Source organism: Thalassophryne amazonica, chromosome 22 (assembly GCF_902500255.1).
Source record: "Thalassophryne amazonica chromosome 22, fThaAma1.1, whole genome shotgun sequence".
Lineage (NCBI taxonomy): Eukaryota > Metazoa > Chordata > Actinopteri > Batrachoidiformes > Batrachoididae > Thalassophryne > Thalassophryne amazonica.
The window spans coordinates 7,948,756-7,976,707 of record NC_047124.1 but is presented as its reverse complement, the minus strand read 5'-3'; the positions used below and the strand labels follow the sequence as shown (position 1 = coordinate 7,976,707).

Here is a 27,952-nt window from a genome sequence, read left to right as displayed (position 1 = left end):
TCTTCAAAAAGTGGTTATTTTGGTTATATTTTACACTGTTAGAATACTTATTTTTTCATTGTTGGTAAAAATGACATCTGTCAAAGCAAACAGTGTTTTACTGAAGTTTAATCAGTATATTAATAAACATGCTTGATCATTGTGTTCAAAAACATTTATGTCTGATTGTCATTTTTACAATGTGACGAATGGAAGGTTGTTTTTCCCAAAATCCTTTGTTGTGAAAGAGTAGAAATTTCAAAACATTTTATATAAATACATGTATATATGTTTTTATTTCAAAGCTCCATTGCACATTTTCAGTCATCCTTTAAAGCGTGTTTTTCACTGCTGGCAAAATATTGGTAATATTATTAATCTGCAATGAACCAAATACTTAATAGTGTTCAGAAACAACAAATACACAACTCAAATAACAATAAAGACAGATAAAAGTATACTGACTCCAGAAAGAACAAACCCTCAGAATTATTTTCCTGCATACGGAGAAAGGACAAAACTTTGGGGACACTTACGAGGCAGTTGTGTAGAATTATATTTATCCCTTATTGATATGAATTTAAAAATCTGATTTTCGACACTGACTAATAAAATGTGGACTTTACAGAAGCGGGTTCAACTCCATACATCTTTTTTTAAGTGTTTGTAGGCACAAAAAGTGACATGAAATAAGACTTCTGTATCCGTTAATAAGCTGGAATGTTTAAATGTCATTTAAGCATTTTGTGACAAGTGACAAAGTTTTTTAATTCGGCACACAAAATATTCAAATAGAAAAAAATGAACAATTCCACAAACAAACACAGACAAAACTAATTTTAAAAACTGATTCTATTATACAGTATGTACAGTGTATATATCTCTCCTTTTTTAGTCATTAAAGTAGGAATCCAACATCCTTCAACAAAATTAAGTCACAACATAAAATGTTAGACAAACCTGTTCAATTAAATGGTTTTTCAACATGCAGAGAAAAGGGCAATAATAATAATAATAATAAAAATGTTACTGCCACATTAGAATGTGAAACACTTCTTAAAGTTCAAAAGACTATTAGATCATTTAATTGTAGACATACAAAACTTGCTGTACTTGTGTAAGACTCAAGTTGCTCAAACTTGCCCCAAACTTGGACTCAGGTGGGTAAAATATGTCCAAAGAATTTTGCCTGAAAGAGAAAAAAAAAAAAAAAAACGTATTTGGATTCCGATCTGGTTCTGAGCCATGGTGTGATTTTCCACATGGATACTTTGATTTTTTGTTTTGACGTCATCTTACAATGTGAAGCCGCAGAGTCGGTTTGGTTTGGATCGAGTCACTTTCTGTAAACGCACTGTGTTCAACTGCTGTTCTCACATCCATCCAACTGAATGGTGGAAACAAAATGTCTGTCAATCTTCAGCTGGTTTTATCTTCTTCTGTGGTTGTCCAAAGTGTTGGACAGATGGACCAAAGGATGGTGCTGCTAGTGAGTCCCCCCCAAAAAAGAACAAAAAAGTGTCATATAAAGTCAGAGTTGGTTTTGCGGCAGCGTAGCTGAGAGCAGTGTGCTGGTTTCCCTTTTAGTCCGTACATGTGTGCACATTTCTGAACAACTTGGAAAAATTGGAAAAAAACACAAAACTGGAGATTAGGCGTCGAGAGGATCAAGAGTTTTACAAAAAAGTTGTTTACCAAAAGGCAGCCACATCTTCCTCATATTTGTTTCATATCCTGCTGAGGACAGATGCTTGAAAAGCTGAGCGCGGTGTGCAGCGTTTCCTGCGCTGCGTCTCACTCACAGGCCAGCTTGCTGTCGAAGCTCGACAGGCCGATTGCGAAGGCCTGCAGGGCACACATGGGATGGCTGTAGTCCAGAGTGAAGACGTCTTCGGCCACGCGTCCAAACTGCATGACGATGTAGTCGGCTGGAAGGGAAGTGAACATGGCAACCGTGAGTGTACGCAGTGCAGAGAAAAGACAAATGTATTACTGGAGAACGTTCCCAGATCTGCAGTAACAAAGGGACACTTACGGTCATTGTCGTGGACGATCTGGAAGTTTTTGACTGACGCTTGAGTAACGCGCCCGTGGAAGTTCAACACGTACGACTGTGTGTCGTCGTTCCACACGGGGGCCTTGTTGTGCAGCTCGATCAGGTCGCCCACTGTGTGGTTCTGCCACCGGATCAGGAGACTCTCCTGCTCCTGGAGGACAAACACACACTTTGTCTCTACGTTTTCACATTAAGCACAAACAGAAACACGCCGTGCTCGTGTTTGCTGCTAAGGAAAAGCCAGTGAAACAACAGTGAAGCAGGATGACAGAGTTTTTGATGCCATCTAGTGGTGAGGTTTCAAACGGCAACTAAACAGAATAACTGCGCCTTGCCCTTTCTGAGTGTCCACTCATCTGCTTAGAACAAACCTGAAGTGGTTTTTTTCCAGCGTTAACCAACCCCTGCACATTTTGACAACTGCAGGGAGACAACTGAAGTCTTACCACTAGATGGCGTTGAAAATTCCATCACGCCACTTTAAGACAGTGAGTTAAAAAAAATGTTTCTGTTTGCTGCATCCAGAAATGAGAGGTTGACAATCACAGTGTGCATACATAAACACAGCATTTGTGAAGATTATACACAATAACATACCTGTTTTATTAGTATTATTTAAAGCAACTGTGGGATTTAGTGCCATCTAGTGGTGACGTTGCAGACAGCATTATATGGTTATCATGTTTTCACCTCTGGCGATGAGAGATCCTGCTCCGTCGCCTAAACTATTCTGACACCACTGGACAGGACAAAGGTCAGACTCACATTCTGAGGCCGGACGGGGATTCTCTCAAAGGTTTTGTTCAGGCTCGGGATGATCACAGTCATCTTACGAGGACCTTTGAAGCCCAGAACGTTGGTTTCCTGCCAAATGTTGCACAGAATGTCACTTCAGGTGATGACTGAATGGGGAAGAAAAAAAAAAATCTAATCACGCTAAAGTGTCTTTGTGTTGCGCTCACGTAGCAGATGGCGGCCAGCTCCTGCCGCGTGCTGCTCTCCTCCAGCAGAGCTCTGGGGTTTTTGCTCGGGTTTGTGCCATTGTCATACACTGTGAATTTGGTCCCCATGAGGTTGGACCTGATAGAAGACACACCGTGAGATGGTGTCAAAGAAATAATGCCTTGTCTGTGCGTTTTCTTCAGTCACTCTGAAGCCCTCTGTGGGCGAAAAGAGGCCGAAGGTGGAGAGCGGCTTTACCTGAGTTTGCCGATGAAGCTCTCTCCTTCCCGGGACAGATCGGTGGCGTCCACTGAAATCAGGTAGTTGGACGTCTTGCTCTTCTTCCGCTTTCTTCCTGCCAGCAGAAATACCTGAAAAGGCGAATTGGACAGCGATGATCAATCAGACGGATCACCGCAGGAAACTACCGGTTTATATTTTCTATCTCATGCACTTTGAGTTAGGACACAATCACCTGTACTTAAAGATAATAATTAAAGGCCGCCAGGTAAAATCTGAACAAATTTCACACAGAAACATGACACAAGACCATTTAGAATTATAACGATTTTAAATGGACTACATTTACAGGGTTCTCCCCAGAATTTTTAGTATAGTGGTGCAGTTGGCAATTATCACCCGAGGTGGCGCACGTTGCAAGTCATTTTGACTGGTTTTAGATGTATTGAAAACGAGAATAATAGACAAAAAAAAAATGACACTTATGTTGTGATATCAAAGTTCTTTTTTGCATGTTTCTGTCTAAATTAATAAAATAATGTTGAGAAGTTTAAAACACATTAATATTTGATGGACATAACATTTGCTCTCTTCTTGTTTGAGCAAGAGCTTAACCTGGACTGATTTGACTGTCAAATCAAAATCAGAATCAAATTTATTGCCAAGTAAGTTCTCACATTATTGGTGCATAAACAATAATAATAACAAGAAAATTAAAAAAAAAAAAAAAGATACTTCTTTAAGTAACTGGAAGAAGCAAAGAACTAAATCTCCTCTTTTAAAGATGAAACCCTTGATGAAAAACTTTCTGAATCAGTTTTTCACACTTTACTGTTTCACTGAGGCTGTGTGGTGAAGATGATCATTTATTAAAATTGCTTCGCTGGTTTTTCACAGTGTGTAGCGCATAAATCTGCCATTCACACTGATCAGCTCCTCCTCCCTCCTCCTCTCTCTCTTTCCTTCACAGAAATCTCTCCGAGGAAAATGGAGACTTGTCACTCTCACACTGTGTTTGCGGCTTATTTGAGCAAACTTTGGAAACGTGAAGACTTTCAACTGTAAAATAAAGCGTTAATTTCTGATTGTATCACTAGTTACACAGGCAGAAGGAGCTTTTTTATTGGAAGACTTTGATGGAGTTTTTTGTTCTTTCACTGAGAGATGCTGTGCTCTCTCACTCTGAGCTGCAGCGCTGTGGCTCTGCCCGGCTCACTGCCGGCGGGGGAGTGGCGAGCAGGCAGCAAGTCCGTTCAGCACAGACACAGCCTGGATGAATTAGAAAACTCCCCATCCCTACCTGAGAGCAGTGCACAGTATAATGGCAAAACGCCGTTGTTCCATTGTCTGAGGAAAACCCTGATTTATATAGTGCTTTTTCCATCTGCATCAGACGCTCAAAGCGCTTTACAATAATGCCTCACATTCACCCCAATGTCAGGGTGCTGCCATACAAGGCGCTCAGTACACATCGGGAGCAACTAGGGGATTAAGGACCTTACCCAAGGGCCCTTAGTGATTTTCCAGTTGGGCTGGGATTTGAACCAAGGATCCTCTGGTCTCGAGCCCAACGCTAAACCACTAGACCATCACCTCCTTACTTGGTTTTCCAAAGAAAGGCAGTTGAGGGAAAATGGGAAAGTTACAATTTCCATAACATGCATCATCAAATTCTGGAACTTTCACATGCACTACTACCTCCATCGTGTTGCTTCAAAATCTGACAAATTGACGGAGCAAACTCATTTGCCACGGAATTCCCCAAAATAAATCCTTTACCACCAATAACGTTAGCTGTAATTTTGTGATTTATACCAGTGAAATAAACATAAGATTTCAAAATGAAGTCAACTTTGTCAATTTTGTGGAAAAAAAAACCCCAAAACAAACACACAAAATTCAGGTAGACAACGTTGTCATTTCCTCATCATTGTGATACTTTGTGTTTTTATTGTCAAAAATCCCTAAAATTCCCCAAATAATATACAAAAATATGATGCCAACTGTCCTATATCATTTTTTTGGGGTGGGGGGGGTGGGGGGGGGGTCCTTATCTTGGTCAGTTTGACTAAGAACTCAACTACAATGACACAATAGTTGTATAAATTCTCAAGTACACTGGAGGTAGAGGGTAAAATCATTTTAAAATCATTACCTTTTACCCCACCCCCCAAAAAAACAAACAAAAAATTGCCACAGTTGGGGTCTAGACCATGTCTTCTCACAGGAAGTGCAGATCACGACAACCCTCCCACTTTATGTATCAACGAAATAAATATAACACAAACAGGACAAATCATTAAAATCACATGGAGCAAGGGTAAAAACAACAAAAAAAGACAAAATGACTTTATGTCCACATGAACGCTGTACTGTGATGATGAAATTCGTGAACTCTTACAGCCAAAACTCTCACCCTTTTGCCGTCCTCCCTCTCCATGTGCATGAAGTAGGTAGGATAGAGGCCGCGGTCCATTCCCTTCTTGTCCCGGGTGATTCGGCATTTTACTGTGACAGCTTGTGGAGCCGGACGCAGGACAAACTCCTCCAGATTAGCAACATCATTTAGTGCGCCCTCTGCTGTCGGCGATCCAGGCGGTACAAACTCCTTGGTGAAGTAAATACACACACGTGGTTTTGTTAGATAACTGCGATGTTGCGAGAACAAGTATAACCGTTGGTGAGTGAATGGATTGGGAGACCTCCTTGCCATTGGAGGCGGAAGCGGGCCTGGTGCCGTCTGTGTTGGGGGACTGAGATCGTGTCTGTTCGTCCTCCACCCGTTCCTCACCCTCACTGGTTTCATCAAAGTTCATGCTGCCACACAGACCTGGTCAGGGAGCAGAGGCGAAGATTTGATCGAGATGCCATCATCTGTTTACCATTTTTTCTGGATCATTAATCCAGACTCGGTAACAGCACGCATGGGCATAAAGACGGTGATGGCTACGGTAACCTGACATTTGAACCCATTAACCTTGATCTTCAACCAAATGATCGACCTCTGGCTGACCTCATCAGGGCAATTCTGGCACCCTGACACATTTGGTCCACATCAGGTTGTAAATCAAATACCTCGACGTTTGCCAAAGTGATTTTTTACTCTCTTTTTGCGTCATGGTCACATTCTTGCAAAACAGGATCAACTTATTCAGCTTTCTCATAGACATGCGTAGAAATAAAACATGGTTGCCAAAACTGTTCACTGCACGAAAGTGACTGAAAGTTCAGCTCTTTGCCAAAAAAAAAAAAAAAAAGCAGAACGTTGACGATGCAATGCATTCTGGGTTGATTTTGTATATATGTGATATGGAGAATTTTGGAGACGACTTTCATTGACAAACTCAAGTTTAGCAAAAATTGGCAAAAGGATTTGGGAGGAGTAGACCAACAAACAAACGGGGGGTGATAAATTTGATCTTAACCTTTGACCCCAATGACCTTGATCTTTGCCAAAACAAACTCTTTAGGGGCAGTTCTGGGGTTGACTATCTTCCACATATCAACTTCTGTTGAAATATACCAAAGGACCTCAAAGGAGTAAAGGAACAAAAAGACAGATAAACCCAGGTTTTGACCTTTGATCCCAGTGATTTTTAACCGTTGCCAAAATAAACTTCTTGAGGACAATTATGGGGGTCAACCTACATGCACACAGTAAGTCTGGTGGAAAATTGGCCCAAGCACCTCAGAAGAGTCATGGCGCAAACAAACACAAAATACATGTTTTTTCTAATTCCAGTATGATGCTGTTTGCATGATCTGACTGTCAACAAATGTTTCTTGCGGACAGTTTGGGAGGGAATGTGTCCCTAAGGTGATGGAGCATTACATAGTGTTATTCCTTCATCTCCAGCCTTTGATGTGTGACAAGAACTTTCTAAAAAACTGATGCAATATTTCAGCAATGGCAGAGGCGAAAGCGTCCGTCATACTTCCACGCTGAAATATTCAGACGGCTGTTTCAGTACCATGGAGCAGATCGCTTTGAGCTCTTTTACATAAGAAGCTCTCATGAACCTGCCTGTAATATCTGCAGTTTTCTAAATATAAAAAATAACAGCATTGTTCAGAGAAAATCAAGTGAAAACTCAGTGTTCCCACCTGTCACAACCACTGAGGGTTTCTCCGAGTGTGTTTCTGCAAGAGGCAGATTAATGACAAGAGAGAAGGCTGACAGCCCTTTCTCATCCGCCCACCGTATACTTGTGAAGAGACAGATATAAAGTGGCTTGGGCTGTCTGAAGAGGTCTGGACTGGTTGAGACATCTGCCTCGTCATTGATAATTGCATTTATCGGGTAGGACGTAAATCTTAGCGGCAGCTACAGCTCAATTTACCGAGCTGTCGCCAGTGGGCGGTGCTTCACTGACAGGAGACGATATCTGTGAACAAATACCTCAAATATCTCTCCACAAAGTATTTCAGATGTTTATTTTCAGATTTTGTCTTTTTGTCAATCACCTGGAGGGATCTTACATTTCTTATGCAAAGAAATTGGAAAAAAAAAAAAAAATCACCACGAACTTCAACAGGCATCATTTTTTAGATAATAAAGTTAGGTGTCGGAAAAGCGCTCGCCTAAAGCAAACAGAATGAATGATGCAATAGATAAAATTGCCAAACAATGTATTTCTTCAACTTTGTAACCTGGATGTGAGAAGATATCAGTGTTTTAATGCCCTGATCCTTGGCCTTAAGGCCCATTTTGTTTTCTAGGCCTTTTCTAGGCCAATGTGTTGGTTATAACTATAAATTGCAAAGTGTTTTCAAGGGATATGGAATTCTGTTACTTTACAACTTTTGGTGTCTGGGCCACAAAAAACAGTTACTGTTCTTGAAGGTATTTTCACAACATACACTTTTTGGGGGGATAGGGGGGATTTTTTGGGGGGAAGTCCAGGTTTTTGTCTCTTTTCTGTATGAATCTCTGTCTTTGTGTGGTCCATTATCTTTTTTATGCCTTGCAGGGTCAAAGCCTTGGCCTGAGCCTTGGAAGGGTATTCAAAGCCTTGACCTGAGCCTTGGAAGGGTGCTCAAAGCCTTGGCCTGAGCCTTGGAAGGGTGCTCAAAGCCTTGGCCTGAACCTTGGAAGGGTGCTCAAAGCCTTGGCCTGAGCCTTGGAAGGGTGCTCAAAGCCTTGGCCTGAGCCTTGGAAGGGTGCTCAAAGCCTTGGCCTGAGCCTTGGATGAATCAAAGCCTTGGCCTGAGCACTGGAAGGGTGTTCAAAGATTTGGGCTGAGACTTGGATGAGTCAAAGCCTTGGCCTGAGCCTTGGAAGGGTGCTCAAAGCCTTGGCCTGAGCCTTGGAAGGGTGTTCAAAGCCTTGGCCTTGATTATTTAGACCTTGACTACAACACTGGAAGATGGTGAGAATTATCAGAAAGCAGAGACGACAACTGTTAGCTTCCCTCTCACTTAAAGACTTTCATCTACAACAACACTGTGCGCCAGTTTCTCAATACATCATTCACCTGGAAAAGTCACAGAATTCACAACAGGCTAAAGTGCAAACATTTCAATAACCACCAAAACAAAAGCTAGAGAACCTCCTCAAAATAAATCTCAGATGTCAGGCAAAGGAATGGTAAATTATGCATTCAGCCAAAAATAAGATCAAGATTGAACGAGTTGATCAAATATAAATGAACCTCAATTTGTTCTGTTTCCTTCAGGGCACAATATATGAGACAAGATTTCCAAAAATACTTGCTGGAACCTCGAGGACATTATGATGCCAAGTTGGGCTGACATTAACAATGATGCCTTTCATTATTACCGTTCAAAATGGAAACTTGTGAGACTGAAGACTCTGAACCCAACTAAAACAGATCTCAAACAGTCAGCGTCTGAATCAGTGTGGCTAACAATTGTTTGTACTTGCGGCAGGAGATGTTTTTGCTCTGGAGTGGTCAGTGGAGCTACACAGTAAACCACTCTGGGCAAGAAATTGAGACAACTTCTATAAAATCTGCTGACTGTCTGGTCAGTGTGGGAGGCAGAGGCTAGAACGATGATGCAGATATGCACCGCAGTGTGAATAATGCCGGCCTACTATTAAATGACCCATTTCACAGCATGTCGCCATCACTTACAGCAACGTCTGCATCTCTGCAGTACACCAGAACAGCTTCGAGGGACGTAAAAACAAAACAAAGTTTTTCTGGAACATGCAGTGGTCTAAAAATAAAAACATGTAGTCTTCCACTTTTCCATCTCTGTCATTCTAACTATTATTATGAATAATGAATAAGTTATTTTTCAGTAAGTCACAGGACCTCCCAAATGAGTAAAAAACAAATAAACAAAAAACATGAAGAAAATACAGTAAATGTTACAATTACATTAAACTCAATAAAAATAAGTATGTAGAAATAAATAAGTTCACAACTTTCCACATTAAAAAAATCTCTGTCGATATGTTTTAAATAAAAATAAAACTAAAGTACCAAACTCACCTTGTTTCTGCAGCAACTCTTGGATGTCTGTCTTTGTCTCAAGCAGCGTCTCAGTGTCTCCGTCCTTCTCAGGTTCCTCGGCAGGAGGAGACTGTGGCTGGGACGGAGCCTGCGCTGAGAGCTCGGAGTGAGTCTGGCTCACAGATAAGATTTGAATTTTTGTTCCCTCATCAGGTGTTTCTGAGCCCATGAAGACTGCTGGGCCATCAATCCCTAAAATAGTGGAAAATTCACTCATTTACCAACAACAAAAAAAAAAACTGACTGGACTGTGGCTAAGCTGTATTGCGCAGTTACAGCACACTGGGGCAACTTTATATAAGCAGGAGAGTGAAAGAGTTCCCCTCACCATCCATGGTGACATCGCTGCTGACACACAGCTGAGACTCAACCAGCAGCGCCTGCTCGTCGCTCCGCTGTGGCCTGGAGCGTCGGGGCCGAGCCTCCGGGTTGGGCTGGACCATGAGAGGTTCCTGACGCTTCCTCCGCTGCTTCTGCTCCAGCAGAGCTCTCTGAGGACCAAACAGAGACCAGAAGTGGAACCTGAAGAACTCGGCTTCAATAAAACAGGCAATTTTTCCAAAAGAGCTTCCATAAATAATGCAGCATGCTGATGCTGGCTGCTATGGACCTTTCTGTAAATCTTTCAAGTTTAGTGATCAAAGGGTTGGACTGGTTGATGGTGAAGGAATGCTCTAGGGTGATGATGTTATCAGTGCTGTTGAGCTGTCTATTAGCAGGATTATGTAAAAACTGCTGAACTAATTTTCTTGGAAGGCGGTGCAGGGGTGGAGTAAGGAACAAAGACGAAGCAATTAACTTCTGGAATGGATACAATTAAGAGCGATCTTGGATTTTTTTCCCCTAAACTTACATTGCAAAGCAGGAGGACTTGCAGATCCCCATGAAGATCTGGGCCCGTATGCATGAAGCAGCTCAAAGTCCTCTCAAAGAGCTCCTAACTTAGCATAAAATTTCCTGGCAAGGAATCTTAGCCTAAGAGTGAGCCAGGAGGTGTCTGATAGCAAATCTGAGCAAGGCGTTGGCAGAAACTCCTATCTTAGTGAGGAGGCAGGGTTGACCCCATTACTAGGTATGATGTGGTCCTCTAAGAGCTGTGATTCGTTGTTACAGAAAGGGAAGGGGAATAAAAAATAAATGCACGCTGTGCTCCTACATGTGAATGAAAAGTAAAATAAACCGATCATATAACTGGATTAAGAAATGCGTAATCGTGAAAATAATTTAATGTCATGATAATGATACTCAGCAAAATTAAACTGGAACGAATGCCAGGCCAGTCACTAAACCTATAAATTCTTGTGCTGCAATGCATTATGGGAGTTCTGGGTTTTGGAGTTATAAATGTTGTTTTTGTGAATCATGTTAGTTTAACAGTGTTGTTAGTGTTGTTGATTTATTGTGTGTTTGTAGTTCAATTGGTTTAGTGAGTTAAGTGTCACCATGTTGTCACCATAAGTGAAAGCACAATAAACAAAACACGATACACACGATGGCGTGAACAGAACAAAATGATAAAACTTGATCACAGAATATGTACATTCTGCAGTATAAGTTGCAGGACCTCCCATACTGTATATTTCTTCTCCCTCAGATTTCTCTTTAAGGAACCTGTGGTTCAGATATCTACTTGAGTCTTGGCAGAGGTACGTGCTCCTTATGATGTCTGGGCTTTTTGGGTGTTTATTTTATAAACCCAGCACATATTTCTTTTACTTTATATTTTTTTTATCCTAGTTTAGTGCACTGTTTTGTTTTTTTTAAATGTCATGTAAAATTGAACCATAATGCAGAAAGACACATGAAGCTGTAATAAACCATAAACTCGGCTATCAGGCTATGGCTGATTGCCGAGTGCACTGAATGGGTTCATTGAGTCATTACAATACTGAGTGTTGTGTGACTGTCATTTCATGTTGTTCTCTTCCCTGTTTAGAGGAATATTTCCATGAATATCCATCACACTGAGAACAACAGTGCAGACTCTTTCCTGCACTGACATTTGAAGGCGCACGCTTCAGCCGTGTTGCTCCCGCGAGGATAGAAATTTCACCCTGGTCATGTTCTATCTGTTTCCCAGAGGCCCCAACTGACAGATTACGCAAGCGCATTAATTAGCGCACACCAAATGCGCAACAACAACTTGTGTTTCATGATGCTGTGCAGCCAGCCAGAAAGGAAGACGAGAAGGCTTTGCCTCATATTTGCCTGCACAAAAAGCTTTGGTAAGTCTTGGGGCATTGTGGAAGCTCTGAAAAAGAAACCTCTCACCCACTCACTGTCCACCACAAAACCACAGCGGGATAAACTACCACCATTATTCACAATGACTTAAGGAGTTTTCATCCATACAGTGCTGGAAAAAACATTTCTGCCCCCTAGAGCTTACACACATTATACAGTTGATTTTTTTTTCATCACATCAAATTTAAAACAATAAAAAAATAAAAAAAAAACTAGCTTCTTTATATAAAAAATACTCAAGTGATGCCCTTTAAACTCACAGTGTAAACAAATCTCTACAATATGATATATTTAAAACAAAACTATCAAAGAATTCATTTTGTCAAAGGTCAAGAACCCTGGAGTCAAGGTAAAAAAAAAAAAAAAAAAAAAAAATCACACTGCAGCATCTAAAAACAATATGGAGGTGGGTTCTGGATTTGTCCAGGTGAGATCAAATTGACCAAAGATTAATCATTGGAGTTGAGGTTGTTGGTGTCAAAGGTGGCACACATATGGGTGTGGGTGGGTTCAGGAAATGCCCAGCCAGGTAAAATCTGCCAAAAATCCATCAGTGGGGTCAAGGTCCTGTTTGTCCACCTTTCTGTTGGTCTACTTCCTGTCGGTGATTTTGCTGATTTCTACCTTCTTCTTTGTCTCTCGGCTGCTCCCATTAGGGGGCACCACAGCAGATCAATCGTTTCCATCTCACCCTGTCCTCTGTCACACCAGCCACCTGCACGTCCTCCCTCAGCACATCCATGAACCTCCTCTTTGGCCTCCCTCTTCTCCTCCTGCCTGGTAGCTCCATCCTCAGCATCCTTCTCCCTATATATCCTGGGTCCCTCCTCTGCACATGTCCAAACCATCTTAATCTCACCTCTCTGACTTTGTCTCCAAAATTTAGCTGATTTCTACCAAACATGTCAAATGTCAATGAAGACTGACCTTGAAACTACCCTTAAGGAATTGATTACAGCAAAGATCGAGGTCAAGAAATTTAATTTTCAATCCATTTATTCATTCATTCATTTTCTGCCACTTATCCTGGTCTGAGTTCCACTGACAAAAAACAGTGAGGCTCATCCCACACTTCCCTATACTCATCCTTGTCCTCCAACTCTTCCTTGGGGATTCCAAGGTATTCCCAAGCCATCTGGGAAATATAATCCCTCCATCTTGTTCTGGGTTTTCCCCAGGGCCTCCTCCCAATTGGACATGGCCTGGAAGTCCTCCCTGGGGAGACAACCGGGGGGGTGCAACCTCACCAGATGACCCCTGGTCATCATTTTCAACCTATTTTGAACCATATGTTGGCCACACAAATATATGGATTCCAGGTCAATTGGATCAAATGTCAGTTTGCATGCCCAAAGCTACTATTAGTATTTTCAGAAATCTTAATCAAAAGATGCCTGAATGCATTTTGTTCAATTTGATGTCATAAAACAATTAACAAAAACATTTTCACATCGTTCAAGAGCACCAGAATTTGTATGCTCACTTCACAGTTATAAATAAAAGCAGCAGATGAATGAAACATAAAGCAGAGTGTACATAATGAACATCATTAGTGATGGAGTAAAATCTGACTTCAGAGCAGTGCTAACAAGAAATCACAATACATTCTGGCCTGAAAAGAGGCTCCAGTTTTGTCCACCAAATCAAAAACTCAACATGAGCCATAAAGTGTCTCTAAACATGAAGACAGCCGTCGTAATCTGGACTGATTCCAGTAAAACTGGATTAGAAACAACCTGGATTACTTCAAATGCTACAACAAGTTTTAAAATAATGAATTTAATGAACATTATTATTTTAATCCTGTCCTGCAGCTGTTTTAAGATAATCCATTGTAATTTTCCTTCACTTTGTAAATGCTCTGCACTTGGGATTTTCTTGTCAGGATGTGACTTCATTTGGACTTTCCTTCTTGTGTTCACCAAAACATGAGCGCGTAGTTAATAAAAAAAAAAAAAAAGAAGAAGCCTGCTTAAGAACAGAATCGATTCATTCTAACATTAGCAGACATCAGCATACTCTATAATAATGTGTTTTGTTGCAATGACAGTAAACAGAAGCCAGTCATAAAGGTTCGAGCCACCTCACCAAGAACAACACCTGAGAAAGACTCTTTAAACAACAAAGAAGAAGACACCCAAGAAGAGACCCACCCGTTCCAGCGACATACCAAACAGCCAACAGGTTTCTCTGGAGAAAAAAAATAAAATAAAAATAAAAGCTCCTGTTTGTCTTCAGCTTAGATGAAGCTGGATTCTCCCACAAAGAGCAGGACACATGCTGGGAACATCTCCGTCCATCCTCCTTTTCTGAGTTTGTGGATCAATAAACTGAAAACATCCTTTGCAGCACCAGTGCGCCTGTGGACGCGCAGTCACTGCCGCTAACTGAATCAGCAGTCATTAGCGCACAGGCGGGGAGGGGGAAAGAGCGAGAGAGAGAGAGAGAGAGAGGAAGCAGGAGAGAGACAGAAGGAGGAGGAGGAGGAGGAGGAGGCGGTCACAGTGTTCTTGGTGTGACTGCTGCTGAAATGGTTATGCATTTGATTGACAAGAAGGTGGAGCAACAGGTGAAATAAAATAGATATTTCTAGTCTGATCACAAGCTACGCAAAACTGCACGGATCGTGTTGATCATCAATATCCTCGATACATGCGCACTCTAGTTCGAAGAGAAAAAAGTCCTAAAACAGGAATAAATCTATAAATTTAAGAATAGTCAGGCAAATTCATCTTTGCCAGCAACAAAGCAGCAGAACACAACATCATCTAAAATTTAGCTCATAAATACAACCGACATTCAACTCCAGTGACAAATGTCTTCTTTTCTCCTTCTTCTCTGTGAACATGATATTTTTCTGACCTTGTTTTCCAGCTTCTGTTGCATCAGACTGCCGCTGTCCTCTTCAATACCACTGCAGGGAGGAGAAAAAAAAAACTGTCTTACTTAAAAAATAAAAACCTTTAACCTGTCACACAAACAGTAAATCTGTGCTCTACACTGAGTGTGAGTTTACCAACCATGCCAGTAGAGGGTAGCATTTCGTCCTCATTAATACCAGCTGTTCCAGGTTTATCCTTTTATAATGTCATATTAAAGCAGCATTCCTTCACATTTAATTCTGTCACAGTTCACCTTTCTGGTCACTGGGTTTTGCGCTTTCTTGTGTTATCTCCTGCGTTTTATTCTGTGTTGTTTTACTGCTATCTGGTGTTTCTCCTCATGCTCCCTTTGTGTCAGTCATCCCTTTACTATGGGAGCTACGACCACTACCTTTGCACCCCGACTAAACCAAACCAACTTTTTTAGATTCCTTAGATGACCCCAAAACACAATCAGCATGTTCCCAAAAATAAAAACTGGCCTCAAGCCAGTTATCTAAGATGGCCGCCAAAATAGGGTTTTTCACCAAAACACCTTTAAACAACAAAACAGTTAAATATCACAGAGATTCAATGATAAGGGTCTATTGGCGGCTAATTTGAATCTTAAACCCATGAATGAATTTAGTTTAGGCACAAATGAGTTTGCTGTGACCTGCAATGGTCTTCCCATTGCATGTCTGTGATATTTAAGTTCTTTATATGTTGTTTAAGGTGTTTTAGTGAAAAATCCTATTTTGGCAGCCATCTTGGATGCCATCTTGGATAACTGTTTTTTTTTTTTTGGGGGGGGGGGGGGGACATCCTGATTGTGTTTTGGGGTCATCTAAGGAACCTAAAAAAAGTTTGTTTGGTTTGGGGGGGGGGGGGGGGGTGCGCAAAGGTAGTGGTCGTAGCTCCCCTAGTACTTGTGCTCTCTCGTGATTTTCCACCGTTTGTTATTCCTCGTGCTTTTACTCTGATGTCTCCTTCATGTGGCTTTACTTTCTGTTCATTGGATTAGAGGTTCACATTTCTCTACTTCCATGTTAACTGTTTGGCAGCATTCATAACCCTTCGCAGATTGTCTAGTGTCTCACCTGCTCTCTTGCATTGTTTCTTCGTGTTTGCCTTTGTGTTTCCTGAATCCAACCTCCTGATTCCAGGTTTGGTCGCTTGGTACAGTTTTGAAACTCTGCCTATGTCTGTGGATAACTTTTCTGCTTCTTCCCTTAAGGACATTGTTGCTTGTTGGACTAATTTCCAATGTACCTGGCCCGTTAAAGCGAACAATCTTCTCATCTACCACTTCATGGCCAATTGTTTGGTACAGACTATTCCTACGGTTTGTGCTCTCAGAGCCTGTTAAGACTGACCAGGCTTTTACCTGTTGAAGTCATCTGTTGTGCAGTTACATTTAAATAAAAAAAGCTGTGAACTCACAGGCTCATTCCGTCGTCATCGCTTCTTCGGCCGAATAACATCACAGTTAAAACATCTGAATCACAGCTCTGAGGAATAGTGGTTGAAGTGCTACATGATGGCGATACTCAAAACCTTGTCTTGATGACATTCGTGAAACTCAAGTCATCATCTGTCCGACCGCCAAGTGAAAATCCTCATCCAGTGTTGGTACTGGCAATCAGCCGGGCGCCTACTGCACCCGAGAGCAGGTGGCGGTGGTAACAGGAAGAATGCCAGAAGATGGGAGGCAGCAATACATAGGTTTTAATTACAAATCTGAGGTGGTCATTCAAGATGGTGAGGAAAACACTTGGGTGCAAGGTGTCCAAGACCAAAGGTGTGCATTGTTGATGTTCTTGTTAACACATGTAATCTTACATGTGCATTCATGGCTCCACATCAGTTAAACCTTGTGTACTCTGAACTGTGAAAGCAGGGCGTGTGACTATGTCTACCTTGCTGTTGAATTGGAGGAGAAGCTGGTGGAGCTGGAGGGTCTTCAGGGAAAACAGCAGTTTGGCACCCAGACAAGACAGACCATGAAGGAAAAATAAGATTGAAAAAAATTTCAGCTGCAGGTTCAAATATAATGCAATGCTAAAATATCCTCGGCTGTATGAGCATGTAATTAATGAAAGACTGTGTAGAGAGAATGTGACCTTTTGACCCCTTAGAATAGGTCAAGGTTAGCCATCTTTAAACCTGTCTAAGGTCTGTGTCCCAAAAATGCTCCTTGTGAATTTGAAGACCCTGACCGTAATAGGACCGGAGTTATGCTGAGCACAGGCAGACGGACCCAAAGTCTACGCCAGTGGTCTCCAAACTATTCCAGAAAGGGCCGATAGGGTGCAGGTTTTCTTTGCAGCCACTGACTCCACCAGGTGATTTCACTGATTAACATCACTTGGAGCAGGTGGGATGAGTTCATCAGTGAAATCACCTGCTGGAGTCAGTGGATGCAAAGAAAACCTGCACCCTATCGGCCATTCCTGGAATAGTTTGGAGACCACTGGTCTACGCAATACCCGATGGCCATATTTTGGCCTAGCGTAAATATGAATAACAAGACAATACAAAGAATTTTAAATAATAAGAATAATGTTAAACTGATGGTTCAGATGACTACAGTCTGTTGGGGGTGAAGAGAATGTCATCTACTGGAAATGTTCTGGGGGGAAAAAAGACTCTATGTACACATGCCACAAACACCCACAATGCCTCATTGCGGCTGTGAGGATGATCAATGTTTTATTACTCTGCCACAGCTTGGGTGACAAAATGACGTGTCAGTGTTGTCAGTCCACTGTAACCACAGAGATCTCAGGTCCATCAACATTGCACCTCAACCAGCATTAACTAGGATTAAACTGAGGTGTCAAACTTCATGTGAGGTTTTTGCTGAATTGGTTCAACACCAAATTGTATAAGACAAAGCACAGTCTTCAGATTTTTGTTTTGTTGTACAAACTAAACTATTTAAAACTACTGACACAATAATTCAACAATCAAAATGTTGACATTGGCTAACATTTTCTAATCCATCAAGTTGTAGTTCCGCAGGGGTTGCACCATGTTGTTACCATGTGACATTACAAAGTGTTGGAAAAGTCACCGCTTTTGGCTTTATGGGACAAAAGAAGAATAAAGATGGCTAATGACTTCGTTTCAACAGTTTAAAATTGCAAAGCATGAACCAGAGGAGTCTCTTTATCATACCACGCTCCGTTACGTCCATTGTTAATTTTAATTAAAAGCCTTCCACTGGGCCTCTGCGGAAAGGATTTGAAAGTTGAATGAGTGCAACATAATTTCTGCCAAAGGCAATTTAAGTTTTTTAAATTTAAGTGGAGTGAGTGCCTGATGCTGTAGTCCAAAACTTGCAGTTTGTTCCCAAACACCGGGGCGGCCCATCCACAAACAGTGGTGTGATTGAAAGAATGAGCGCAAACTTGTAATACAGAACCAAAATGGTATTCTGTTTTATGTGGCAATAATCAAACGGCAAACACAAAGTTTTAGGCTCCACTACATTTAGTAATTTTACTGTGTTGAATGTAGTTATTAACAGTTAACCACAAAGTCAGTTAATTTTACTGCTAGTTAAATATTTATTTTAGGTAACTTTCATACTACGTTCGCTCTGTGAGACTAGGTTGAAGTAGCTATGTGCTGCCTTTGAAGGAAACTTGGAATTTCCAGCTTCCAAGAAGGTAAAAAATGTAAAAAGTTCATCTTCGCATGGTTTTATTTTGACAAAACAAGCAAAAACTTTATAACTGTGAGTAACATAACTATCGTTATCTGACACAGCAGCCCTGTGTGCGTCATCTTACCTGTCCAGCAGATATCCAGCAAAACAAGTCCAAACTTTTTCCCCAGAGTTCTTCCAAATGGGATCTCATCTGTTTCCTAGATGTTGCTTTCTTCCATTCAGTTTTATATTGAGTATTGTCATGTTCAATCACAATTAACACTGCTGGCCAGGTTTGTCATTTGAGGGCAAATAAAAAAAAAAAAAAAAACATGATCTATGATGACGACACGGGAAGTGTGTCATGGTAGATTGTTGTATTTTAACCAAATGTCAAAAATTCTAAATCGTTTCCCCGCAAGGTAAACTGTGATCATATTAGTGACATAACACTGTAAATCCTTTATTTGAATAATAACAACTAAAACTATAGTACCACCAAATAAAACTCTTATGACTTAAATGGGAAAAAAACTCAAAAGGGACTCAACCTTTAAGTGACTTAGAAAAACACAAGATGTTTCAGATTAAAAGGCAGACAAAACTCGAGGTCACTGAGATTTATTAATACTGCAAAGATGCATGACAAATTTCAGCTTTTTCCATGTTAGTAACCAGGTGGACACATACAGCTATTTTAAACAAGTTCTTAGTCTTGTGTAGTGCAATCAGCCAGCCAACAGCAGCCAGGGAAAATTCATTAAAAACATGTACGCACAAATCACTAACTCTGGTTGCAGCAGCCACAGCCTGATGCAGTAAATAAGTAATGTCACATTGACAGAAACATGAGAGAGACACATCTTTAACAGATAGCCACTCAGCTAGCGGTGTAACAAAGCATTATAGCCGAGCTGACCTCTGTGCACAGGTCAATCTGTAATCCCAAAGCAGAATCTTTGGACAGCACGGTAAAGATAATGTATGAAACATCTTAATTTATATAGCTACCTGTATGACCAGCGACTGTAGGCGGGCTGAGCTCCAGCATTCTTTACATTATCCATGGATGGTGCTTCTAGGGTGTTAGACCAATGGGTTCACAAAAACACACTCATTTAGAACCCCACGTTTTTTTCAAGAGTCCAATTTAAAAGGCAGTCCTGCAGGCTTCAAGATCTCAGCTACTATGTGACTGAATGAGAAGTGAAAGAGTAGCTATGTTCCACCCAGGGGAGTGACGGCTACCAGGGCTGAGGCAGACTGAGGTCGGAGGCTTGGAGCGGTTACCATGACTTCACGCTTCAGGCAGCGCGCGAGGATGAAGCGATGGGTAGACAGGTATGCCAAAATAATAGGCACGGGCGCTGTGCTGCCAAGATCAGCTCAAAAAGAAAGTTTGAGGAACTTGTGAACACTGTGATTCTTTGATACTGATTTGTTAAATCTTTAACTTTCTGAAAGACTCAGCAAAAACCATGACTCATGCCCTCTGATTCATAGCGGGTTCAGGATTCATCAAATCACAGACAAGGCGGATATAAAGTGCACCAGTTTCATGCAATCGGGGGAATTTACTGCGCTTTAAATAGCAGAGATCTCTGAAATTTAACTTCAAGATTCAGTATTTGTGATTGTCAGCGTGAGTCAAAGTACATGCTATTTTTTTTTTGTTTTTGTTTTTTTTGTTTTATATCAAACTCAATAAACACAAGCCTACAGATTACTCTTTCTAAAAACAGACATAATGCTGGGATCTTAATTTTGTTGCTAGGAGACCAGAGCCTCTCAATGCTTTTTCTGTGCCTTTCTGAAGGAGTGAGAGGGAAAACAGAGAAAAAGACGAGTGTGTTTGTACACGTTTATCCCATGGGACGGGGATAAAATGGAAAATAAGTCAACTGATGATAAGCAGGGGGAATCGTTCACCTGAGGGGGGAATTAATGAGCCCAAAACAAACGATGGAAATAAGCTACATGCGCTGACGCCATTACCACCGGGGTAATGTATAGTCTCCTCTTCCCTCTTTTGTGCGCGTGACCTTAAAAATATCAGCCTCAGTCTGTCAGGAGTATTCTGGCGACAAAAGCAGCTAACTGCTCTATCTTTAAACATCATGTCGCAACAGCAGGTTTTTTACAAAGGTTTTTACAAAAATGAAGACTTTTGCTCATGACTGCATGAGCAACACACTGGTCTACTGGGTCAGATGTGAAGCTACTGCGTGAGTAACTACAGTAACCACAACTCAGTTATCATCCACCTCGTTATAACAACAAACCTATTCTGCAACCATTGCTGTAATAACTGTCACTATGGGCACAATTGCACAGCTGTTTCAAACACCATTTATTACAAGAGTGGTTGAGTCTGCTGTGTACAAGGGCTGTCAATAAAGTATATGTCCTTTTTATTTTTTTCAAAATCTATATGGATTTCATTCATATGTTTTTACGTCAAACATGCTTGAACCCTCGTGCACATGCGTGAGTTTTTCCACACCTGTCGGTGACATCATTCGCCTGTGAGCACTCCTTGTGGGAGGAGTCGTCCAGCCCCTCGTCGGAATTCCTTTGTCTGAGAAGTTGCTGAGAGACTGGCGCTTTGTTTGATCAAAATTTTTTCTAAACCTGTGAGGCACATTGAAGTGGACACGGTTCGAAAAATTAAGCTGGTTTTCGGTTAAAATTTTAACGGCTGATGAGAGATTTTGAGGTGATACTGTCGCTTTAAGGACTTCCCACAGAGCGGGACGTCGCGCAGCACTCCCAGGTGCCGTCGTCAGCCTGTTTCAAGTTGAAAACCTCCACATTTCAGGCTCTATTGCTCCAGGACGTCGTGAGAGAACAGAGAAGTTTCAGAAGAAGTCGGTTTCAGCATTTTATCTGGATATTCCACTGTTAAAGGAGATTTTTTTAATGAAGGACGTGCGGACGGGTCTGCGCGTCGGGACGCAGCCGGCGCGGTGCGGCGCCACAGGAAAAACACCTCCGTGTTGATAACCATTTGTAAAATCCAGGCGGCTTTTGATGGCTTTCAGTGGAGTGAGTATATGAGAAATTGTTTAACAGCTGGACATGTTCCAACTTGTCCTTAAGGCTTCCAACAGAGGTGTTTTTCCTGTGGCGGAGCGTCGCAGTGGCTGCGAGCCAACACTGCAATCCGCTCGCACGTCTTTCATTAAAAAAATCTCCTTTAACATTGGAATATCCGGATAAAATGCTGAAACCGACTTCTTCTGAAACTTCTCTGTTCTCTCACGACGTCCTGGATCAACAGAGTCTGAAATGTGGAGGTTTTCAGCTTGAAACAGGCTGACGACGGCGCCTGGGACCGCTGCGTGACGTCCCGCTCTGTGGGAAGTCCTTAAAGCGACAGTATCACCTCAAAATCTCTCATCAGCCGTTAAAATGTTCACCGAAAACCAGCTTAATTTTTCGAACCGTGTCCACTTCAATGTGCCTCACAGGTTTAGAAAAAATTTTGATCAAACAAAGCGCCAGTCTCTCAGCAACTTCTCAGACAAAGGAATTCCGACGAGGGGCTGGAGGACTCCTCCCACAAGGAGTGCTCACAGGCGAATGACGTCACCGACAGGCGTGGAAAAACTCACGCATGCGCATGAGGGTTCAAGCATGTCTGACATAAAAACATATGAATGAAATACATATAGTTTTTGAAAAAAATAAAAAGGACCTATACTTTATTGACAGACCTCGTATTCCTACCAGACATTGAGTACAAAAGTGACAGTTAGTATAATAGCAGGTGCAAAAAAACAACAACAACAACAAAAAAAACACAAACTGTATGTATACTGGACAAAGCATGTGTGGGATGTCACCGTAAGCAGGGGTGCCGAAAAGGGAGACTCATGACCTAGTCACACGGCACTTAACGAAGGGCAACAAAGCCCAAATGAAACAAGAAATCGTGACTTTCATTGGCATTGTTTAACCTTCGCACAGCTTCATTCCTGCAGGTGCCGCTTCGGCAGGATTTTTAAACTGTTGAAAAATTTGAACGAAGGGCAACGAAAACCTCAATTCATCCGTGTTTCGTTTTGCTGTCATTCTTGATGGTTTTTTTAATCATTTGTTTAGTTTTTGTAAAGTTATTTAGTTTGACTTCATTCAAGCAGCTGAATGTTTTCACACAGAGCAGAAGCCGGTTTGTGAGCACTGCTGCTGCTACGTTCATGTCCTGTCGGAAATTACAGGGCAAACTCAGCCTGTTTGCTTGGATTTGTTTATCCAGGTGGACGGTCAGCTTCACTGGGCTCAGGCAAGTTATATAGAGAAGAATTAGTCTTTTGTGTGGATACAATTATTATTTTGCCACAAGCAACTGCTGAATTTGAAACAACAAAAAAGTTATGTAATTTCCGACGGTACCTGAATGCAGCGGCAGCGACAGCTGCAGCTCCTGTGTGTGCTGATTATTTTTTATTAAATATAACAATATGAGTGTAGGAATGACAATCCAGCCCTTATGTACATTGTTGCAACAAGTAGATGATTCAAATGATTATATAAAGAGCTGTTCTGGAAGGCAGAATTCACGTTGTGGATCAGCTGCAGCTCGTGGAATAACTGCACATGGGGAGTCAATGCGCAGCATTCACACGGACTGATCAGTTTACTGCTCTGATATATTCAATCATCTTTACACATATTTATTCCCTGTTTTGACGGTTTTCTGTTATAAATCAATATATATATATATATGGCTTAGTAATGTAATACAGTGATAGAGCAGCGACCACGGCACACCAGAGAGTTTTTTTATTGGAGCAAGACGGAGTGTGCAGCGTGATGACAGACAGTGAGGATTCTGATGATGAGGAGATGATCCCTCTTTTGTTCTGGATGAGAAACCAGAGCAGGTGGTCCCACCGACGTGCACACAGATCTCCACAGCTTCTGTTTGCAGTTTCTCCAGGACTCAGGTGCTATGAGCTCCATCCCAGCACCGACTCCTGGAACTCAGAGATGCAGACACACACTGCTCCAGCTGTGGCTCCAGGCGCATTTCGCTTAACGCGTCGAGATCGTTAGCTTTGGTTTTGTTTAGTTCCTCTTTCATCCACCTTTTCTCAACGAATTGTGGCTTTAATTTTACTTTTTCCCTTCATTCAAGAATCATCATGTGTGACTGGGCCATAAGGAGAAGGATTCTAGGGGCCTATGATTGACAGGGGCCCAGAGAGGCCCCTAATACAATTATAATACTGACAAAATAATATGGTGAGTGGCCCAGTAAAATTTCTTTTCATGGGGCCCAAAATCTCAGGCAGCGCCCCTGCTCGTAGGTTTTCCATAGAGACCCAGAACAGCCGATATGAAGCCTGTGTCTGACAGTGATGATAGCACTGATTCTGGCTACGTGGCTATGAATTCATTAATGCATAAACGGGTGGGGCATGCGGTGAAAGAAGCTCGAACACACTCCTCTCTTTGAGTCCAAAACCAGCTAAGCTAACGGGCTAACTATGCTCCCGTTAACTTCCAGTGTAAAAATGTGAAGCCAAAATACTGACATCTCGCTTTTGATGACTCAATTTGAAACTAATTCTGACGTGTGGAAATTTGAACACAACTCTCAAGTTGAACCAAAACCAATAAATTGTCTTTGGTGAATAACAGAATTGAGGTCACTTCATTCAGCACTAAGAAAGCAGCCAAACCACTTTGATTAGACGGAAAGATAAAAGGGTTTGGTGAAAAATCTGGACTTGAATTAGTTTCCACTTTTGTGTGACTGTGCGCATTCAAGCGCCTGATCAGAAGCATTTAAAAAGGCCCTTGTACATTAGAAGAAATCTTGTACAGCAAAACCGCGATGAACGTGGCAGCGTATCGACAACCGTAGTACAGAGGTCGAAAAACTTCCTGACGTCTTGATACAAAAGAAAGAAAATAACGGATCCTTCCAAATGCTGAGTCATCCTCCGTGAACTTTAACACAAACCGTCTGTGTAAGTGTAGCCTTCAGACCCGAGTGCATCCCAGGTGGGGTGCTGACCGAGAACAAGTCCGCTGCTGAGGCTCCTGTTACAAAACTGACACACACATACAAAGCCAACGTATTCCCTCATTTAAAGTGAAAGGGTTCAATAAGCGTCGGAGGACAATAGGATGCTAGCTGTGCTGTGTCGGTATAATTCCCCCCCAAAAAAATCACAAGCAACAAGTTGCAAGTCCTATATAGGTCCTGAGACCCACTGGTGCCGGTGCTTATCCTCGAAATCTATAACGTGAAGCGGATGAGAGTCTACAACTGTCTGTATTGTTCCAACTTAAGTACCAATTTACAGCTGGGTGGGCTGAGACAATACACATAAAGTACACAAAGGACACAGACAGGTAGTGTGATGGGTAATCAAACCCAGGCCTACACACTTACAGCCAAACTCCTTATCCCACAGAGCTACCTGCTCTACCAATGGATATCAGTCCCTATATACTGTAGGACCCGCTTTTCTTAATAAGTGACAAACAATCAACAAGCAAAATATGGTAGCTGACAATTTTATGTGCACAGATTTTGAGCACTGCTGGTTGGATTATTCTTTAACAGAGTAACCAAGATTCTTACTCCAATGTCCAAGAAGCTTTTTTTTAAACAAACATTCAATTACTAATTTGTCAATACAGAAAATTAGCAATTTTTAATTAACCATTTAATGCTTCGTGGGCACTTTTGCTGATGTGATTGTCCAACGAAGCATTAAATGGTTAATTAAAAATTGCTAATTTTCTGTACTGACAAATTAGTAACTGAATGTTTGTTTTAAAAAAATGAACAAAAGCTCCTGGTCATCACCATACAAAACACAGGTTATAAACGGGTACTAAACTGACTTAATACTATGCTAATACATATCCTAACTAGAGCCCAACCGATATATCGGCCGGGCGATATTACCGCCGATATAAGCCCTTTTCAAAGTACTCATTATCGGCTGAAATTCTGACGATACAACACCGATAATTTCTCATAAACAGAACAGTTACTGAAATAAAGTTTGTGTCAACAATGTAAAATGTCCTTGCACTGTTTGTCCAGTAGATGGAGCTCTGACTCCATTCAACTGAGAGCTGCTTACACCCCTGCTTAAATGTGTTCATCACCGGCCCCCGTAGTTCGCCGTCACGCTGCACTGATCAGCTGACAAAAGCATACAAGTAAGTTTATAAGGATGTTGTTTGTAATAACTTTGCGATTACATTCACCCCACATTTCTCCCGTTTCAGTTCAACTCAGTTTGATTAACCTAGTTTATGTAGTAATGTATCAAATGTGCTTCATTGCTTCAGTCACACTTTTTATTAAGCCCACGTTGTGTGGACCTTATTTCTAGCATGAAAAACTTTCGTTTACTGCTAAGAGGTTGAAACATTCAGCTGATCGGCTGATTTATCGGCTATCGGCAAATCAGCCGATTTATCGATTATCAGCATTTTTTCATCCAAATATCGTTATCGGCATCGGCCTCAAAAAATCCATATCGGTCGGGCTCTAATCCTAACACAAAACCATTAAACCAAAATTATTAATATTTTAGAAGCTATATATGCATCATGATTGCAAACAAAGCTGTAAAAATGCCAGAATTTTCCGTTATGATCAGTTGGCAAATAACATGTCATAATTTAGATCAAACTAAAAGTTAATCCTCTTTTAGTATTTTGTATACTGAGTGCAAATAATCAGAAGTGTGCACTCTTATTGTTGTAAAAATTTTTTAAAAAAATTGGAAACCATTACTGCCAAACAATTAGCACAAGAAATTGGCATTTGGAATTTTCAGTTTTAATCAATCACTCAGTCAATCACAGTAATGACTGCTACTTTATGTAATACACTACTACACTATGGACAGACAATATTCTGTATTATGTCTGCATTTTTTCGTGTGTGTGTGTGCAACAGGGAGGGGAAGGGGTCACACTGAAACTACAAGACTTGGACAGGAAAAGGTGGGTGCTGCTTTGATTTTTATCTATGAAAAGAAAACAAATCTCTCTATAGTAACTTGCACACACACAAATGGCATGCCTCTCTTGGCAAAATGTTACACACTCAATGCTTAAATGAGTGCAAAAACCTAATTAAAAGTATAAGCATGAAATGTGCTTAAAACCTTTGCATATAGTAGCAGATAATGGTGCGACCTCGTCATTCTCCACAACATAAATTTGCTTGTATTGATGCTTCCAGTTACTTCAAACAAAATAAAAAAGGGACACAAACACATAGAATTGGCATTTACTATTTACTGACTAACATGTTTTCGTATGGCATAAGGCGGCAATAATGACTATCTGACAAGGCTTATGACTTCTAGAGGATTGGAAGCTACAGAAAAGACATGCCCCAACATGACTACCACCCACCTCTATTTTGTTCAAACCCAGGCTTAGTCAGAGGTTTAAGGTGGCAGAATGCCCAGATTTGTGATGCAGATCATCTGATATACCATAATTAACCAGCGAGCTGGTTTATATCTGTTATTGTGTCCTACGTTCCAACACTCAGTAGTCTTACAAATTCTGAGCAGGGGAGTGTGATTATTCGGTTCAAAACTGTATGGAAACATCCCAACAAAACAGCAATGAAACCCTCAAATAAAGGCTGCATGGTGGTACCCATAATCAGGGCTGCTGTAGCTGCTTTAATTTAGAAATCTCATCCAGCAGGTGGCAGACAGTCGCGAAAAACAAAGATGCTTTTTCGACTAATATGGTGCATCAAAGTTAACAACCATCTACCCAGTTCATCCTTATTATGTCCTCCATTAATGTGTTGAAATACAAGTTTATGACATTTACTGTTTTTTAGTTATTGTCTACACATACTGGCTGGTATGGGTGAACCCATTCATTCACATTTTTGCTGTGCAATACCTTCGCTGTTACCAGTGCAGAAATAGGCTTTGAATATTTTGGTTTCCATCTTTAATTAAAAAACACAAATAATAAAAAGAACTTAAAAGAACTCAGAGCTACATAAAAGTACAGCAAATCACCATAAAAACAAATGAGACGCATTTGTGATGGCGCTGGTGATTTTTCATTTCCCCGTTACTTAGTGGAATTTGTGAAGCGGTTTTCAAGCCCGTTCGTCTGACTGCTAGCTTTAAAACAAAAAAACAAACAAACAAAAAAAAACACTAAGTGTTAAAAAGATGTTAGCTGCCCCGACGCCTTACAAAAGTTGAGGGTTCACGCTTAAGTTTTTCGTTTGGGGAGGCAGAAATCAATTTATTCCAGTGCAATGTTAGCTTTTCACTCCACAAACGTACAAATTCAACATTCTCTAGCATATTAAACAGGTGACAGACGTTTAAATCTCACCTTATACTGTAGTAACTCATGTTTATCCGCAGTTGCTAAGGAAGGTCTTCTTCCAGCAGCGGACTTTTCAGCGGAGGCGGTTGCAGAGAACTCTTACACTCTCTCCTTAGTAACCGCACACACTAACAACACGCGT

At 41.2% G+C, this 27,952-nt stretch overlaps 1 protein-coding gene across 5 annotated transcripts; it reads right to left on the bottom strand.

Moving 5' to 3' along the window:
• Positions 1-2: 2 nt before the first annotated feature.
• On the bottom strand, positions 3-27,952 carry zmp:0000000711 (tubby-related protein 3). 5 transcript variants are annotated; one of them, XM_034163508.1, is made up of 13 exons: positions 27,817-27,952; positions 16,721-16,762; positions 14,803-14,854; positions 10,025-10,187; positions 9,676-9,888; positions 5,920-6,047; positions 5,634-5,825; positions 3,236-3,348; positions 2,998-3,115; positions 2,801-2,899; positions 2,015-2,186; positions 496-1,907; positions 3-461 (listed from the first exon to the last, which is right to left on the bottom strand). In XM_034163508.1, the coding sequence occupies exons 1-12, from the start codon at positions 27,834-27,836 to the stop codon at positions 1,774-1,776; spliced, it is 1,446 nt and encodes a 481-aa protein (XP_034019399.1). In that variant the 5' UTR covers positions 27,837-27,952; the 3' UTR covers positions 3-461; positions 496-1,773. The 5 variants fall into 5 exon arrangements, with proteins under 5 accessions (XP_034019399.1, XP_034019398.1, XP_034019400.1 ...); XM_034163507.1 differs by lacking the exon at positions 27,817-27,952 and adding an exon at positions 19,468-19,594; XM_034163509.1 differs by lacking the exon at positions 27,817-27,952 and adding an exon at positions 19,468-19,594 and having other exon boundaries at positions 5,634-5,762.

Bases quoted from the DNA above. Each gene is read 5' to 3' on its own strand.
- zmp:0000000711 (XM_034163507.1), bottom strand. From the start codon at position 19,523: ATGGATAATGTAAAGAATGCTGGAGCTCAGCCCGCCTACAGTCGCTGG. The intron at 14,855-16,720 runs GTAGACATAGTC...TCCTCCCTGCAG, and splicing joins TCCTCCAATTCAACAGCAAG to TGGTATTGAAGAGGACAGCG. The intron at 10,188-14,802 runs GTCAGAAAAATA...TTTGGTCCTCAG, and splicing joins AACAGAAGCTGGAAAACAAG to AGAGCTCTGCTGGAGCAGAA.